General features: G+C 37.6%; 1 protein-coding gene across 2 annotated transcripts in view; it reads right to left on the bottom strand.

Moving 5' to 3' along the window:
* LOC135296682 (coiled-coil domain-containing protein 170-like) overlaps positions 1–17349 on the bottom strand; it is a 46595-nt gene that overhangs the window by 27827 nt on the left and 1419 nt on the right. Inside the window, exons 2-5 of one of the 2 annotated variants that reach the window (XM_064413346.1) lie at positions 17187–17292; positions 16412–16653; positions 14800–14965; positions 13096–13815 (exon numbers count right to left, since the gene is read on the bottom strand). In XM_064413346.1, coding sequence (XP_064269416.1) covers positions 13096–13815; positions 14800–14965; positions 16412–16653; positions 17187–17292 — 1234 coding nt within the window. Of the gene's footprint in view, positions 1–2351; positions 2401–4184; positions 4261–4332; positions 4704–13095; positions 13816–14799; positions 14966–16411; positions 16654–17186; positions 17293–17349 lie in introns of those variants that run through there. The other variant, XM_064413345.1, reaches the window with a different exon arrangement.

Genomic DNA, 17349 nt, shown 5'->3' with positions numbered 1-17349 from the left:
CAGAACTTTTTTCCTTTTTTCAATCAATAGTAACTAAAACCTATGAAATGTAACCTCTTCAGAACAGAACTAAGTTTAGGCTATGATGGAAGCACACATGGCAGAGAATTGAACATGAGATTTGTTCTCCATCAGCTTTCACACAGGACTAAACCAAAACTACAATCCTGGTACATTTGGGTATGAATTACAAAATGCAAAACACCCCCAGATAATGACTGCTTTTGGAAAAAGGTATTGCAATGGAGACAAAGACATCTTCTCTTCATGTTTACTACATCAACATCAATTTCTAGGCTGAGATAAATTACAAGTTCAGCCCCTACCCATTCCATATAGGAAAAAAAAAAACCCTGAAGAACTTTACAAATATGTCCACATCTAGTAAAATAAGCATTTACCATGCAACACAGAGAGAAATCCCTGAGGAATAAGGAAAAACTACTAGTTTAGACTGCAGCAGAAGATAAATCACCTTGGATTAGTTGCTATAATATCCCCAGCTCTATTCTTTAATCTTTCCTCCCTGTGCTAGTTGACACTAGATTAGACCCATCAAGTTTAATTGCATTCATCTCCTTCAAAGACACTCAGCTGTGCTCTTCCACAAAGGAGTTGCCACTCTCATCAAGCCGGACTGACACATGCAGAAAACTCATGGCCACATAGAACACAGCACATTATCTGGGAGATAAAAGGGCTGCTAATTTTCTCAACACTTTATCACTGTTCTGAGGGAGTAAGGGAAAGCATGTGCCATCTCCTCACTGCTTTTGTCTTACTTTTGCTTCACGCTGCTTGTTTCACATGTACAACCACATGAAATTCTTTCATGTAGAGGGCATTTTTCTCATTCTGTAATACACCAGGGCTGCAAAACTATGGATGGAGACTGGAAACAGTAACACTGGGTATGATGGTTATGTACATTATTACATTTGTAGTACTGCATGAATGTAGGTTTTTCCTTTTCTTCCCAAAAAAACCACAGCTTATGACTTCACGGAAAGAAGGAGTACGTCTCAAAACTGGTGAAATAAATACATTTCAGAGCATAGCTCAAGAAAAGAGGCCCCCATTCAGCAGCACTAATCAACGCAACAGCTTTAGACCCGAAACTTCCAAAATCTATGTTTTTCATACAAATTAGATTTGTATGTTTTGATTTTTAAATTAGGAACACTTTAAAGATGCAGCTACACATCCAGAAGTATTTAAAAGAAGTTTAAATGAAGCCAGGTGCCAAAGTCAATGGGAATTACTGTTCGACTCATCTACAGTTTTAGTGAGATTTACAGACGCAGATCTCTGCATCCTCCAGTGCCTTGGCAAATATAAAACTAATCATGGTGACACCACACTAGGAAAGTTGGTGTTATCATCATACTTTTAGCAGGAAACATGCATGCTCTAAAATTAATAGTTTTCTATGTTTCTGTGAGTTCCCATCAGCCAATCACAAGTCAGACGTATCAGACAACTCAATTAAATTGGCATGACTTTCCTATAGGGGTAATATTTGCAATGCAGATGTGGCATTTTTCTATCCATGGAAAAAATCAGATTTCTAATGTTTCATAAGTATTATATAATCTATACTGATTTTTGTTAGGAAAATAGAATTAATGAAGTGTTAAAAGAATTAGAGAGATTAACACATTAATACTCAATCAGCTCTAAATAAATCTAAGTTTTGGGTGTTTCTCCTACTCACTTATTATCACTCAATTATTAATTTTTTTGATCTCTTTCCACTTACCTGCAAGAAAATGAAGTTTTCATCTAGCTTCATATGCTAAACAAAAGCAAAGCCTATATTTACATTACTTAAGAGCAATATCTACTTGGACCTTCAGATTTATTAGTAATAGGTGTTCTTTAGAAGATCAACAATATAAGGTGATTTTTGTAATTGTTGACCATTTTTGTTTTGACTGTTTTACCAAATAAATGCCTTTATCTCCCAGCCTTTAGTTGGAAAACTTCATTTGATTCAGATACAACAACTTTCATGACTTTTATGTCTATCCATGTACTTTGAAATCAGCCAACTGTTAAAGCCACTCACTCCCATTCTGCTTTTGGCAGCTTCTCTTTTATTTCCTGCTGTATTTCTCCTTTCAATGCTGTCAAATTCCACTACCACTGCCATTGCCTGCACACAGCCCAGACCCCTTTCCCACAACATATAATTTTAAAAAATCTTTTCTGAAACACAAAGCTCCCAGCAGGCATTTAAACACCCATCACCACCCTGAGTGACTTGTCAATGCTCTGCCATAGACTGAGCTCAGGGCAGGGATTTCTTCTTCCCATTCCCAAAGCACCTGAACACATTGGGGTTGACATACCAAAAATGATGACTCACGAACCTTTGTTGACTTCATTCTTCCTTTGTTTCTACAGAACAAATGGGAGAAAGAGGGGGGAAAGGTTGAAAATGAAATAGATTTGTAATATGAAGGCACATTACATTATTTTTTCACTGGTATGCTTTGCTAAACTGTCTCATAGGTTACCATCAGCAAAGTTGGGCATGAAAGAAGAACACCATGGGAAAGTTTCTGTAGTAGCTTATGAGCTCTGATTGTCTCCACAGTACTCAAACACACATCTAACTAAAACAGACACATTCATATTGGTTTGTCCAGGGAATATTCACCAGTTCAGCTACACAGGCAGCCTTCATGCAGTGACTGCTTCCTTTGCCACTGCTTTTCACTTGCTCCAAGTTTTTACTTCACTTCTCCTTTTGTCCTGCATCTCTTCTATACTGATATGTTTTAAAAGGATCTGAGCAATAACACAGGCCCTATCTTAACTGAAATACATCTTTTTTCCCCCCTCAGATGTTAAGATAATCAGTGGGCCCTTTTTACCTACATATTTATATAGAACTTTTCATATTCTGAAATCAAACAAAATTACATAACCCAAATCTGCAATGTTGCAATGTTTTTTCTTAAGACAATGAATATTTATGTGTATATGTGCATAAAATTGTTCTAACTTCTGAAAATACAATGCAGCAGTGGAGTTGATTATTATTATTATTAATTGTTGCTACCAGAAAGATGACATCCATCATGAAACACCTGAAAAAATGGGTGTTGAAACATTTGCACACTTGGCTGCGGCAGATTTTTCTTGGTAGCAGCAGCCAGCATGCACATCACCTCAGAAAAGCACAACAGCTACAAACTGCAATGAGCATGAGAAGGTTCAGGCACTATCTACAGTGACTCAGATTCTGTTAACACATACAAAAACAGATTAAAATGAATCACACATAACCCATGAGGTTGGAAAGGACTTCTGAGAACATCAAGTCCGACCTGTGACCAAACACCACCGTGTCAAGCAGATCATGGCACTGAGTGTCAAGCACAGTCTTTCCTTAAACACCTCCAGGGACAGTGACTCCACCACGTCCTTGAGCAGTCCATCCCAATGTCTAACCATCCTTTCTGCAAAGGAATTCCTCTTAATGCCCAACCTAAAACCTCCCCTGGCAGAGCTAAAGACTGTGTCCTCTTGTCCTGTCGCTGGTCAGCTGGAATAGGCCAGAGTGACTTGAGGAGGTGGGAAAAAACTGGTTCACAAATTAACCATCTTGTACATTATATTATATATGTATATTTTGGGTCTTCTTTATAGATAACACTTTGCCCAATTTGCCTATCAGGGATCTCAAAATGTATTGATAATTATATATTAACATAAATCAAAATTTGCGAGTAATATTTCACAACTCAGTTCTGTCACTCGCTCTTGCATATTAGAAAGTGCCAAAAACACCCAAATACTCACTATCCACTCAGTAAAGTCCTATTTTCCCTTGCTGATTCCTTCTTGTAACTAGGCCAACTCACTACTTGCAGTACTTTTATATGTTATTGTTATATACCTACGGAGTTTTTCTGCATTAGTGTAATATTCCAGAAACATGTAAAACTAACTCAAGTGTTCTCAGCAGCTCAAATAAATTACCAAAGAGATTTTCTAAATTCCTTTCAGAAGGACACTGCTCAGATCTACCCTCCTCCCTTTGCAGTAATCATTGAAAGGTATTACTGAAAAGATAAAAATCGCTCCTGCTGTTCATTGGCCTCAAAGAGGCAAATTTTGAGCTTGATTAATGGGCCCAAATGAAATCTTCATTACAAGCAAAATTTTACTCTTACCTGCTGCTACTACTACAATAAGCAGTTAAAGCATTTTCATCTTCTGTTTTTCTCTTAAGAAGAGGTGACTTTGCATCTAAATATAATAAATGTATTTAATGTGATGAAAGACAACAGTCATCTGAAGGCAATTAGAGAGATACATCACCTACTCTAAACATTACTTAACATGCTTTCTGGTTGACTTCATCCTTTGTCTGTATGGACAAATTAAGGAATTTGGAACTCTCCAGATGCTTTCTCTCATTGCTTTTCCAAAATGATTAACAAGGAGCTGCTGTTTATTCCCTAAACAATGAAAAGGGTAATTGCTAAGACAAGATTAAGTGCTTATTTAGGGATTTGCACAAACAATTCATTCTACTGTTTTTACTTTATCAGTGCTAGAATTAAATAACTTCTGTAACAGAACTACTTAAATGGTAGATTTAAAAAACAGACCATCACGCACTGCCAACAGCTGCAATTTTCCTATAACGCCTACTATACTTTACTGTAGTCAACAAAATGAAAATATTTTAGAAATACTTCAGTATATTGGCATATACCAAATTAAAAACTGATTAGTGCTGTAGTTTTATTTAGCAGTTGTAACTTACATTTTATTCTAGTGTGTTTTTTAGTCCCAAAATCAACACTCACAAATTATTTGACTTCTGGTTGGTTAAAATGTGGAGCAGGTTGCTGTCAACTCAGCCACTAAACAGCGCTAGCAAAAAGTTTGTAATTGAGTCATAACTGTCGTATTTATATAATGGTAGTTGTTTTTGCCACCACAAACTACCAAAATTCTGTATTTTTTGGTCTCAGAACAATATAGCTTCATTACAAAATTGATGTTCAACTAAATGAACTGCTCACACAAATAAATTGTTTATCCTTTGGAATGCAAAACTGTTACAAGGTTCCTATTACATCTTTAGTACAAGGGTTTGATCCTTCTAAGCAATATCCTCTAGTGTCTCCCTTAAATTCACATCAAAGCTAGCAAACCCCTTTCAAAGGAGCAAGAGATGCAAAGAAGAAATTCTTAGATAACTATAAATTCCTGCTCCGTGAAAGCTACTCCCTTCTGCAGCACTTAGTAACAAAAACCTTTCTGGCCTTGAACTTGTAAAGATAAGGTGTAATGATCAGCTGAAGTTCACGGGGCTTCAATCGCACCACGCACGGACCACCGGGCACAGCTCTGCACCTGCAGGAGCTCTGCTTTGGGGTTGGGGTTTTCTGTTTGTTTGGGGGTTTTGGTTGGTTGGGTTTTGGTTTGTCTGTTTGATGCTTTTTTGGGGATTTTTTGCTTTGTTTTTTTTTTTTTTTTGGGGGGTGGGGAGGAATGTTTAAAGGCGAGATAAAATTTAATATTGCAAAGATGACTCGCAAAGGGGGGTTACAGCCAGCCCGTGTCAGCCGCTGCAGCAATAGCAACAGAAAGGCGGGTAGGAGGGGGCATATTTCCAAAGTCCGGGCTTTATTCCCTAATAGGGGAACTGCCAAAAAACCCCAAGCCCTAACCAAACCAGCCCCTCGGCCCTTTCTGCCTCGGCCCGTTCCCCGGTTACCGCGGTTCCGCCGCGCCGCTGCCCCGCCAGCCCCGGAGCCGCTCCCGGGCACAGCGGTGTCCCTGGCAACGCGTCCCGGGGGAAGGACGGAGGGCGGCCCTGGCCGGGGAAGCCGGGAGAGGGCTCAGGGACTGCAAGTGAGCAGTCTTCACAAGGGGAAGCTCACAGAAAAGCCGGGGTTTGTCGTTTCTGTTTGTCTGTCGTTCTCACTTCAAATAAACATTAACCTGAGAGTATTTGCTCACGTTTTCCCTCAAAAAAAAAAAAAAGTCAGAAGAGGCGAGGGGAGCAGATGGCACCTGAGCAGCTGCTCCTGTTACCCAGGCAGGGTTTCCCTCTCTCCCCAGAACCTGCCAAGGCAGCACCCCCGCAAACGCAGCCTTCCTTGATGGCTGCTGAAGTGCCTCCAGCCGAAAGAGCACCTCCTCCTCTTCCTCCTCACCTTTCATCCAAATAAAGTGGATAAACACGGAAGAGAGGAACTGAGGATTGCAGTAAAAGAAAGTTAGACCTGTGGGTGCATGGGAGCTGCACATTATTTTCTCTGAAGACCCTGTGAGCTTTAATCATCCTCTGGGGACAGTGCCATCGAGCATCATTTCTGTACTCAAAATTCAAAAAAAAGTACTTTACCTTTCTCAGGAATGCTGACTTAATCACGTTTCCCAGACAAGAAAATGAAGAAGGTAGGGATAGTACTAATTTTTCCTGTCCTTGCCCCTCTGTGCCTGCTACCGTTTCACTGCTGCTGCTGAGGACACAGAAACCCCCAAGCAGAGGGGGGATTTTGCAGATGTGGATCATGCTGCTCCAGGGTAGCCTCATTCTGCAATCCCAACCTATTAAGTATTTTTGATGGGTTAAATTTGTACTGGGCAGTCTTACATAAACCCAGAGGAAATCTGGCACATGTTTTACTATCTACTGCAAATTTGAACAAAAATATCATCTTGGATTTGTCCAGCATTTGACTACAGCCTAATCCATCCTGCTGCTGGAGTGGCATGCAGATGCAGGAGTGAATGCTTGTGAAACTTTGTCCTAACTTTCCTGAGCATGTGCTTGAGCACACTTCCCCATCTCTAGTCCTGCAGTGCCACGGCTGGCGTTACATTTTAGCTGCTTCTACACCCTTGGTGATGGGGAAGGAGTGCTTATGCAGCTGTATCTCAGCGCAGATCTATGAAGTTATTTGCCCTTAAAAAAAACCACACTTTATTCTGGTGAACTGTAACAAGAGTAACAACAAAAGAGACAAAAAAAAAAGGATGGAGAAAAGTAGAAATGTCAACAGGTGCAATACCCACTCTTCAAGCCATTTGACTGAGAAAAAACTACCTTATTACAAAATGCTCAAACTTTAAAATGCTTTATCCTTGTTTGCTAATATTTAAAAGCAGAGTTCCCAAAAGAATTTAATGTTTCTTTTTCCTTAACAGGGGCAGGAAATAATTTAGGAAGGGTTAATTTGGGATTTTTAAGTCTAAATAATTTCAAAGAGTCATTTTCATTAATCAAGTTCTTCATGTTGTGTTTCATAAAATACATAGAAAGGATGTTCTCAGCCTTTCTGAGCAAATAATGATGCAAATCTCTTGAATGTAAGGACCTAATAAAGCCACACTAATTTTTGAAAGAAAAAATAATTTAAAAATTAGTACAAACTTTCCCTTCCATGAAAATGCTCAGTGTTGAGAAAAGATGATAAAATTGATCAGTTTTATGAAAACCCAATTCCAGAACCCAGTACATTCAAAAATGTACCAGCTGATATTCTGCAGGTGTCTAAATGAGAATGGATGTGTAAAAATAATTTCAAAGCCAAAAGTCACATGATTACGTCCCTGTGATAAGCACATGTGGTGGGATCAGCAATCTTCTGAGGAAAATAACCTGGTTTTACAACTCTGGACAAAGTGGGGGGTGAAAATGCAATAAGCATAAGGGGGAACGACTCAGGCTTGGGAATCTGTGTAAGGGAAAGATGCTGGTGCTGATGTATTGTTTTCAGTTTGAGGAACTTAAACCAGAAAAGTCTAAACTCAACCCATGCAGCTATTTTGCAAATCCTCTGTATGTGGATCTTAGGTTTCCACATAAGTATGAAAACTCCCTGATTTGCCCCAAGCAAGTAGTTCCTGCTAATGTTTCCCTCACAATCCAGCAAAGTAGCAGCACAACTTCCAAGGCCCAATCTAACATCATGGATGCAGCCAAAGCTGTGTATCCAATACATGACCAAAGCACTCAAGTGTAGCTCTAACTCTAACAGGATTACCTCAAAACAAGACTACAACAAGCCACGGACAAATGGGGATGCTCTTTGTTCATATAAAGATACTCAAACCCCACTGCAAGCTGTAGGCCCTCTCAGTCTGGAAGAATTTACCTGTCCCCTAATTCCCTAACCTTAGCCCAGGGACACACATACTCCTTGAGTGGAAGGAGGACCACTATGCAGATAACACAAGAGTCACTGGACAGAAGGAAAAGCAGGTGGAAAAGCCCTTCAGCTAGCTTGAGGGAGCACTCCTGCACCCTAACCCTTTTTCCTGAATGGTTCTGCCTTCCACACAGATCCTAGACTAAAATTAACAATTATGTGTGTATACAAACCATCTAGGACCAGAACACAGCGCACTTCCTGACCTATGACAATTAATGGCATTTTTTTGGGAAGTGGGAGGTAAGAGATAAAACCTATTCCAAATGCAACTGCATGAAATGCATCATCAGGCCCTTCATCAGAGCCACTTGGAAGGCATCAGCCTTACCATGGTAGTGTGAGATCCATCAATTAGTTAACATTAACAAAGCAAATTAAAAAGCCCATAGTATATATCTTGATGTATCTTACCTCAGCTTTTAATCTGTTACTTCATTAGATTTGGAAGAAGCCAGCAGAATCCCAGGAAAAATAAATTTCTACAAGGATGAAAATTTTTCTTCACAGGGAGTTTTAAAGATTATGATTATGTCACTTACTGAAAAGTGATACAACAGAAGCAGCACACAAGTACTGAATATGTTTATTCACTCTAAGTTATCATAAGTGGACATTTTATATTTCTTTCACAGTGGAAACAAAGCCAGTTGAGCTAAACCTCAAAAAAGCACTGTAAATAAAATCCCTTCTCACAACATGTCTGCAGAATTCACAACTGCAAAGCTGAGGTAGAATGTGGAACAATCCATAAACTAATTCTTAATTCACGTAAAAATACATGTAAATGGACTTTTTATTTGCAGGCTGTTAAAAACAGAAGTATATCAGCAAGAATAAAAATGTACAGAAGTTTTCAAAACCTTTTTTAGGGAAAAAAAATATACAGAAGCAAACAAGAAAACAAACAGTCCATGTTATAGGATGTTTTTCCTCACATGTGTTCTGCCAGTAGCATATGAAAAAGAAAGAAAAGGACCACTTTAACCAGCACATTCTCAGTTTTATTTTAAAATCCCTAGATAAGTGTTAGGTGAACTTCAACTTACATTTTGCCTTAAATAAAAATAATTACAAGCTTTTGTTCTGTAATTTTGGATAAACATAAAGCTGGTAAGCAAACAAACTTTACTGAAAAAAAAACCAACAGTTCTGTACAAGATTCCATTTTGGAATTTTTATTTTAGACACAATTAAGGGTTTCTTTTTAGATTAAACCATTTCATAGAATAATTTTCATGCAACAGAGTAAACCTTTTTCCTTTGCTGTTTGACAGCACAGGAGATAAATGTTCACATGGAACAAGTTGTAACCATGAATGCAAATAACACTATGAACTTTACAGAACTGTTTCAACAACAACAGTTAGGGTTTATGGGACATCAGCAAGGTGTGTAAACCAAAGTGTTTTGGAAATATTTTAGTTACAGTAAGAGTAACACCAAAATATTTTCATTTTTGCTGAGAACACATGAAGCACCTATCAGTTCTAGAAGTGATACTGGAAACGACATCATCAGCTGCACCAACCTTAGTAAGTAAGTACCAGATACATTTTAGAGATACTCAATGATTTTTAAGGTTTTAAAATTTTAACAGGAGTACAGGTAGTGTAAAAATTAGAAAATTCCTTATTATTGCCCTGTCTTGTTACAGAAGAACATTTTATGATACCTATCTCTTGCATCTGTATCTTTCAAAACCTCATTGAATAAATATGCTTTACAGGTTTACGCATAAAATCCATTTCAAAGGAAAAAAATTCAGGAACTAAGACCTGAATTATTTTAAGTTGGCTTTCCCAGTCACTGAAATAGTATAACAATATCTGACTTGCACAAAATTATATCATTTATTTCAATATTCTTACAAGCTTCTACTCATACAATCAACTTATTTTCCACATCAAACAATTTATTTTAAGAAACCTTATATACACAAGAAATTATTGTAGCTATCTTACAGGATAACTTATCAAGTATTCAGACAGATGTGTGTACTGCCTTTCACTGTGCCTGTGACATTACTTTCCTTCTATTTCCTCAACAATCAAAGTCATTATCAAAAACTGACTTACAAATACAGTTGTTCAAAAGTTAGAAGACAGAAATAAAAAGTAAAAAAATGCTTTTTTGTTGTGGTCCTCAGAATTACTGAAAACACCTTTGGTTTTTGTTATAAATAATCAAATGGCATATGAAATGAAAATCTCAAAAATTTGGATGTACAAATCAGTAGCTCCTGAGTTATACTTTGCGTTTTGGGAAATCAGTTGTGACACAGATGTTTAGAAGGAACTTTCTTAAATACGCAAGTAAAAAAAATGTTACATTACAGCAAATGCTAGTGTTCTAACACATGCTTCAGATTATGTTTTCAAATTCCACCTAAATGCAATAGGTTCATGTTGGCATTTCATGAAGCTGTATTACAACACTGAATAACTACAAAAGAGTTTCCTATTTTTAAGTAAACCGTAGCAAACCCATCAGCAGAGCACTGTGCCTCATTGGAATATTCCTTCACAACTTTGTTGTATCATGGGAGACTGTAACACTGCACTACAGCAACACTGATGTTATTTTTTTCTTTTTTCCATACAATCAATCAAAATTTTACAAAAATACAGCCAACCAACACACATAAAAGGATGCTGAATGTTCAGTTCTGCCTAGAGATAGCCCTTTGCAATTATAGCTATAGAAGTCAAGCTTTTGGAAGTTATGGCTGTGCATTCCTTACACAGCCACACAGTCACACTGTGCTACCACAAACTTCTCTTTGTGAGGGGCAAAAGAAGGAAAGTGCACTTTTAATCAGCAGGAGAATAGAGAGATTTTTTTTCACCATGACATCACACTAAGCTACAAATTACATGTCTTGTAGTAATCTTCATAATTCAGTAATACTGAGCAAACGCCGCTGCCTCTCCTAATTAATTTTAGATTTTGTAGGATTGTATTTATCATAACTTCATACTACTAATTTTCCCCAATCTGCATTGTGAATTTTCAGAAGTAAGAGCCTGAAAACAACCTGGGCACAGGGACACAGTAGCAAACAGTAACACACTAAATCAAGTTTCTCAGCATGTGTAAGGAGGGTGTAAGAGGCAGATCTATATGTCAAGGGTGGCCTCAACAGCGACTTTCTCTTCTTGTTCATTATATTCTTTTAAACCTCCAGTAAATTAAGTCAGCACCTTATAAACAATCTGAGCACAGCAAAGCCAATTCTGCCCCCAGTTGCTCTCTGAGCAAGGTACGATGTTCTCATTCCACATATTCCACAACTTCTAGGTCTCTGTTCTTGACCCAAAGTTGTTGCTTCAAAATGCACTTCAAACAAGTTAACGGCACTTTGAAAGATGAAACACTGAGGCCCCAGTGCACAGATTCATCCTGTCATTTACATATTTGATCAAAGCACTAAAGCTGGAGTGCTGTTGAGCTCTCTCTAGCCAGAAACCTTCAGCACTGTGGCCTTCAGCCTCCTTGACTAGATTTTTAATTTCTACAGTTCAATCAGGTGCCTAAGGATGAGGATTAATTCACCCTGTAGGAGTACTAAGCCAAAGAGACAAAGGAGATAAGACCAGTAAACCCAGGTCTCAAAACTATAACTCTCCCTACAACTGCCTCATGAAATTCCTTGCATCTTTGTTTTTGAATACTTGACCTTGGAACCTTAAAATACCCTCTCATATTTAAGAAGAAGAAAATAAACACAAATAATCCAAGTCATCAGCATTTGGAACATATTTATCCACTGTATAGATCTTTGTTGCATGAACATAACGAGCAGCAGCTTTTGAGACCAGGATAGAAGAGTAGAAATGGGCACCTAACAACTCCAGTTAACAGGAACCAGTATGGCATATGCTTCTCTACCCTGTACTTCTCAGTGCAAATGAGGTTGTATATTCTCCCTAAAAATTAAGGCATTCTTCTTAAAAAACAACCAACCAAACAAAAACCCCCAAACAAATACATTTGAAAAATAGGAGAATTACCACCACAGAAGGAAGCAGCAGTACTTGAACCTCATACATACACTGCTGACAGGCCACCTGAAGATCAAGTCTGCATTAAACCTGAAGTCCAGTTAATGCAACTGCTTGGGTTTCATTAATTTTTTGTTTGGAGAGGCTTTTCTGTGTGCTTCTTTTTTGGTAGAGCTTTGTAAATAAACAGTATCTTCAATATTCTTAGAATGAGATTGTCCTTTCTCCCACTAATCTTCCTACCAGATGGGACAACTCTCTCACAGGCAATCTGGCTAGCAACATTCACTTGTGCTTTAAAATTGAAATTCAAATTTCAATTCTACATGAATGTTTACAAGCTGCTACACAATAACTTATCCCTTAATGTAACGCAAACTATCCTCAAAACGTCAAAAGAATCTGTCTGTAATTAACTTCTGAACTCTGTAGAATACTAACTTTCATGCAATGCATGAAATGACATGGAGCACAAATTATTCCAAAATAAGTAAATTCATGCTAATGTGGCACTGGGGAAATTGTTTCTGAAGCAAATTTTTCACTAGTAAAGCTTTCACTCATTAAACTCATACTCACTGATGAAAAAAATATTATGGACAACCAAATATTCATCTTAAAGATCTGCTGACACTGGACAACAGGAAAAGAAAATGCATTGAAATGCAGATTGATTTATGTATATGAAGACAGTTTATAAATATTTTCACAACATTAAAGTCTTCCACAGGACAAAAACAACAAATCACTTGGGAGGAAAAAGCACAAACAAAAAAGAATCTTTACTGAAGCCAAGCATGGAACAAAGATTAATTAAAGTCAGACTTAATGTCTCTTTCAGAATATTACAAATCATTTAACTAGAGACCAGCATCAAACTGAACTACCCCGTATTTTCCACTTACCATCCACTCAGGTTCAGAAGCCTGAATTTGCTCACCTTGTCCAGGTTTCAGGCCAACCTGAGTGTCAGATTTCAGTGTTCTCAAACTACAGAGAGGCGCGGGATGAAATTTATTCAAGGCTTGATGAAACGGGACACTGTATTCCCATTTTCTATCTCCTGTCAATTTTCTATAGTTTAGATCACCTTTGAAGAGAAGCAAGTTTGACTTCTGTAGCTCAGCATACAAATCAGGAGCAACTTCACTCATACTGGAAAAATCATGTGGTAAAGTCCAAAACATGTGGTCACGGAAAACCCAAACTCCCTTTTTCAAATTGCCCTCCCAGTTTATCCCACATCTAGACATCCACATATGATTAGCTGACCCCAGTTGTTTAATAGTCCAGTTAAAATCATGCTTTGTGGTATCAGATACATACCATGGAATACTTTTTCCATGAAAATAGACTTCATCAGCTAGCTTTGACGACAACAAGAAATCAGCCAACACAAGATCACTTACAAGTTCAAATCCAGCATTATCCAGGATTATGTCAACTCTAACATTACTTCTTTCTGTTCTATTTTTTTTGGCATTTAGTAATGACCAAACTTTTTCCATATCATTCACTAAGATGTAAGGTACCATGTTTTCCAGGGATTGCAAAGGACTAGATTTCTGAGAGCTGTCTTCACCAGCTGAAAAAGAAAGGTCACACTTATTGCCCCACAATGACACCTGGAAGGAAAAAGAAAAACAAGAAAAAAAAATTTACTATGTCTCACTGTAGTTACATTCTCAACTTCACATACATTGAAGATTTTGTTCCCTTGTTTCTGTTTTAGGTAATGAAGGTTCTAACTCCACATATTCTTCCAAACTTTAATAAAATTCAACTTCTTGTACAGGTATCTCAACATAGACAGGATTTTGTGGAAGAAACCAAACAAAGCTCTGTATTAACACAAGCGTCAGAAGTGACAAAGATGGAAGATTTAGATCAACGTAAACACATTGGCCACAAAGTTCAAAACAGAAAATTCTCCATACTGCAATTCTAAAAAATATCAGTGGTAACACAGATAAAGGAATTTAAAAAGCAGATGTATTTGTTTATTGCATGCAGCCAAATAAGTATTTTAGATATATGTATTTTAAGTACTCACTAATGAGCCCTTTGTGAAGATTCATCAAATACTTGGGGACACTGTTGCCAGCTACTGGACTTATTTGTAACCCTATGATACTTTGGGGTTTCTACCCAAAGGCACTATATTCCAAGAATAATACTGTTAAAAAGCTTTTAAACCACTTCTGACCCAGACTGACTTCTACTTTCTCTCCAAAGAAGTCTAAAATCTTTTAAAGTGACAACTAAAATTAACTATTTTAAGAAACAATAGGTAAATATCAAAAAGGTCACTGGAATTTGACTTACAATGTTTAAGAGATACTGGTTTTGAAGGAAGAATTGCTGGGTTTTCATATACACAATGAAGACCAGCAGCTAATAAAAAAGTGTCACATTTAAAACAAGTACCCAAAATATAAATATTTTCAGAAGAGCAGCAATAGAGTAGGGCTATCAGGACTTCATCAAACTTTTACAAACTAAAGATTTATGTTTTAATTCTCATATGAAATTCAGATTCTTTATAGCCTCAAATTCTTGCTTGTTTCATAGGAGAGTTATTTTCAGTTCTTGTGTTAAGCACAATTTACCTGCAATAGCTTAAAAAGCTCCTCCTGAAGTTGCTTTTCATCTAGATCCTTGATGTTCTTAAGAAGTTCCTGAAAGTAAGTGCATAAGGCAATAACAGCTTCTTGGGATTCAAAGAAATTTTGAGCCTTTCCTTCCTTAAATACATCAAAGTTGTCAATAGGTGGGCTAAAAAGAGAAGAAAAAAACATGTTGACATACTTCCCACATTCTTCATTACAGCGCATGCAAAGGAAGCTCAAAGGTCAGCTTCTTTAGACTGCACTACAGGCCTTAATTAGATTTTCCACTTCTAATTTGTCATACTAGATTTTCACATATCTCCATAACAGCCTAATACTGCATTGTGCTAAAAGACACTATGCAAGGCATCTTTATATAGCAATATATTCTGAAAGTGAACAAGTATTCAATCACAACAACTCTGGGAGCTGCACAGACAGTAAGCATTTTGAACTCCAACCTTCAGACAAGAGATTTAAAGCTGTAACATACAAGTGAACTAAAGTCAAGAAAAGCTGGCCTGATTTTAAATGTGTTTCTGTGTGCTGGAGTCTACTTCCCATACCAAATTCTCTTCCAGTTAGGAAGTTATGAAAGCCTTTACTAGGATTTTGGAAAATTATCATGACAAATGAGAATGTTGTAAAATACAAAAATTATAGGCCAATCTATTATGAGACATATTGCACAATGACCTTTCAACAAATGACTGAACTTCCATCCAAGCATATGCTTAAGAGCAACTAAATAATGGAGATCAAGAAACTTAAACATGAAAAGTATCTGCTCAGCTTTTTAAGTGCAATCCAGCAGATCAACCTCATATTTGAAGAATTTGGTTCGAGAGTTCAAATTACACAACATACCAGTAGAAACTGAGTCCTATTACTGTGTTTGCAACTCCACAGCACTAAGGGTAAATCCAGTACTCGGGGAGCTTTCAAATTTTTTTGGCAGCAATGGGATCTTAAACTGTTCATTCCTACCCCATGACGATGTACTGGCATGTCTCCATGGTACCAGCACAACAAGTTTTTCCTGCCCAGTTATTTTTAACCAGTATCAGCTCCCAACATTCGATGCAACACATGGTCTGCAGGCACTGCTGTAACGAAGAAGCTGGTGTAGAGTGAACAGCAGGGGCTGCTTAACATGGATCTACTGCTGCAAGAAACACCTCTCAAATGGTAACTTCAGACTGCAAGCAGCAAAACAAGTTAGAATTCCCAACGGATTTGTGGCTCTCATATTCTGTGTTTAAGGTTTAAGAGAAAATTCTAGGCCAACAAACCTTGTAGAAATGCTACATGGTTTTCATATCTCAATTCACATTAGTCTGCAAGGTCAAACTATACAGTCAAGCTCAAGAGTTACATGTAGACCAACTCACCAAAACCGAAGCATAAAAAATTAATAAGCTTCAAATTCTGCTAAATATAAGAAGTAAAGGTATTAATTTTAAATCTGATGTGCAAGCTGAGGAAAAAGCAATAGGGTAAAAGCTTAAGATTTTCCTTTATCTTACTCCTCAGCTGTCTTTCCTTTTCCCAAAATAAAAATGGGAAAGAGCAATGTTTTACAAAATAATATACCAAGCCAGTAAATACTTACTTCTGTGCTAATGCTGCATGGATTCTTCGATACATGTAACACTCTACGTACAGCCAAGGGGACTGAAACCAACTTGGCTCTCCATTTCCATTTGGTAAATTTCGTTGGTATTCCAGGTATTGGTTCCACAGCACAGCATCAGGCAACTCATCTTCCAAAGGGGTCACTGGCTTGTCTGTCTGCAGCTCATTCCGCAGTTTGGAGAGGAAAGATATAGCTCTCTTCTCTGCTTCAACACCCTTCTGAAAAAAGCGGAGAACAAAAGTTCCTACTCTGTACCTTTATTGCTGCAGAGACACAGACCAACTGCTCATGGAATGTGCAAAGTTTTAATTGCCATATCAGAGTCCCTGACAAATCACAGCTTGATTCAACAAAATACACTGTGGTGAATAAAGCTCAGTTCAGATCCAAGATCCTAAAATGAATTCCACATGGGACTTCTTTTCAGATTGGAATTTTTGCGAATTAGAGGTGAAAAGAGTGTTGAAACACCATCATATTCACAAGGTGTTACTGTCTATCAAACACTGCATCAACAAAAAAACCCCAGTAAGTGATGCAGATGCATGAGTGACAGATCAGAAGAAAAAGGTTAGACAGAAAGGTGTGTTACAGAACTAATCAAAAATAGCTGCCAGAAAGAAATTATTTTTTCAAAAATCAGACAAAAGGATTGAGACAAACAAGCCTCATCAGTAAAAACAAGGCAGAGAAAGGGTCTCAAGGGCTAGAGGGGAATAAACATCAGGGAAAACAGGGACCTTACTCTTACCTCACCATGTTCTTCAAAAAATTCATTTTTGTGTCGATGCAAAGTATCAATAACTCTTGTGAGGATCTGGGGGAGTCGGTCTTTAATCGTAAAATATGCAAAGGATCTAAAAAAGAGATCAGTATTTTATTATTGTCAGCAAAGGATGAAGTGGCTTCAATTT

Source organism: Passer domesticus, chromosome 3, assembly GCF_036417665.1.
Source record: "Passer domesticus isolate bPasDom1 chromosome 3, bPasDom1.hap1, whole genome shotgun sequence".
NCBI classification, from domain to species: Eukaryota; Metazoa; Chordata; class Aves; order Passeriformes; family Passeridae; genus Passer; species Passer domesticus.
Note: the sequence above shows the minus strand (reverse complement) of the source record. Positions and strands in the feature narration are given on the sequence as shown.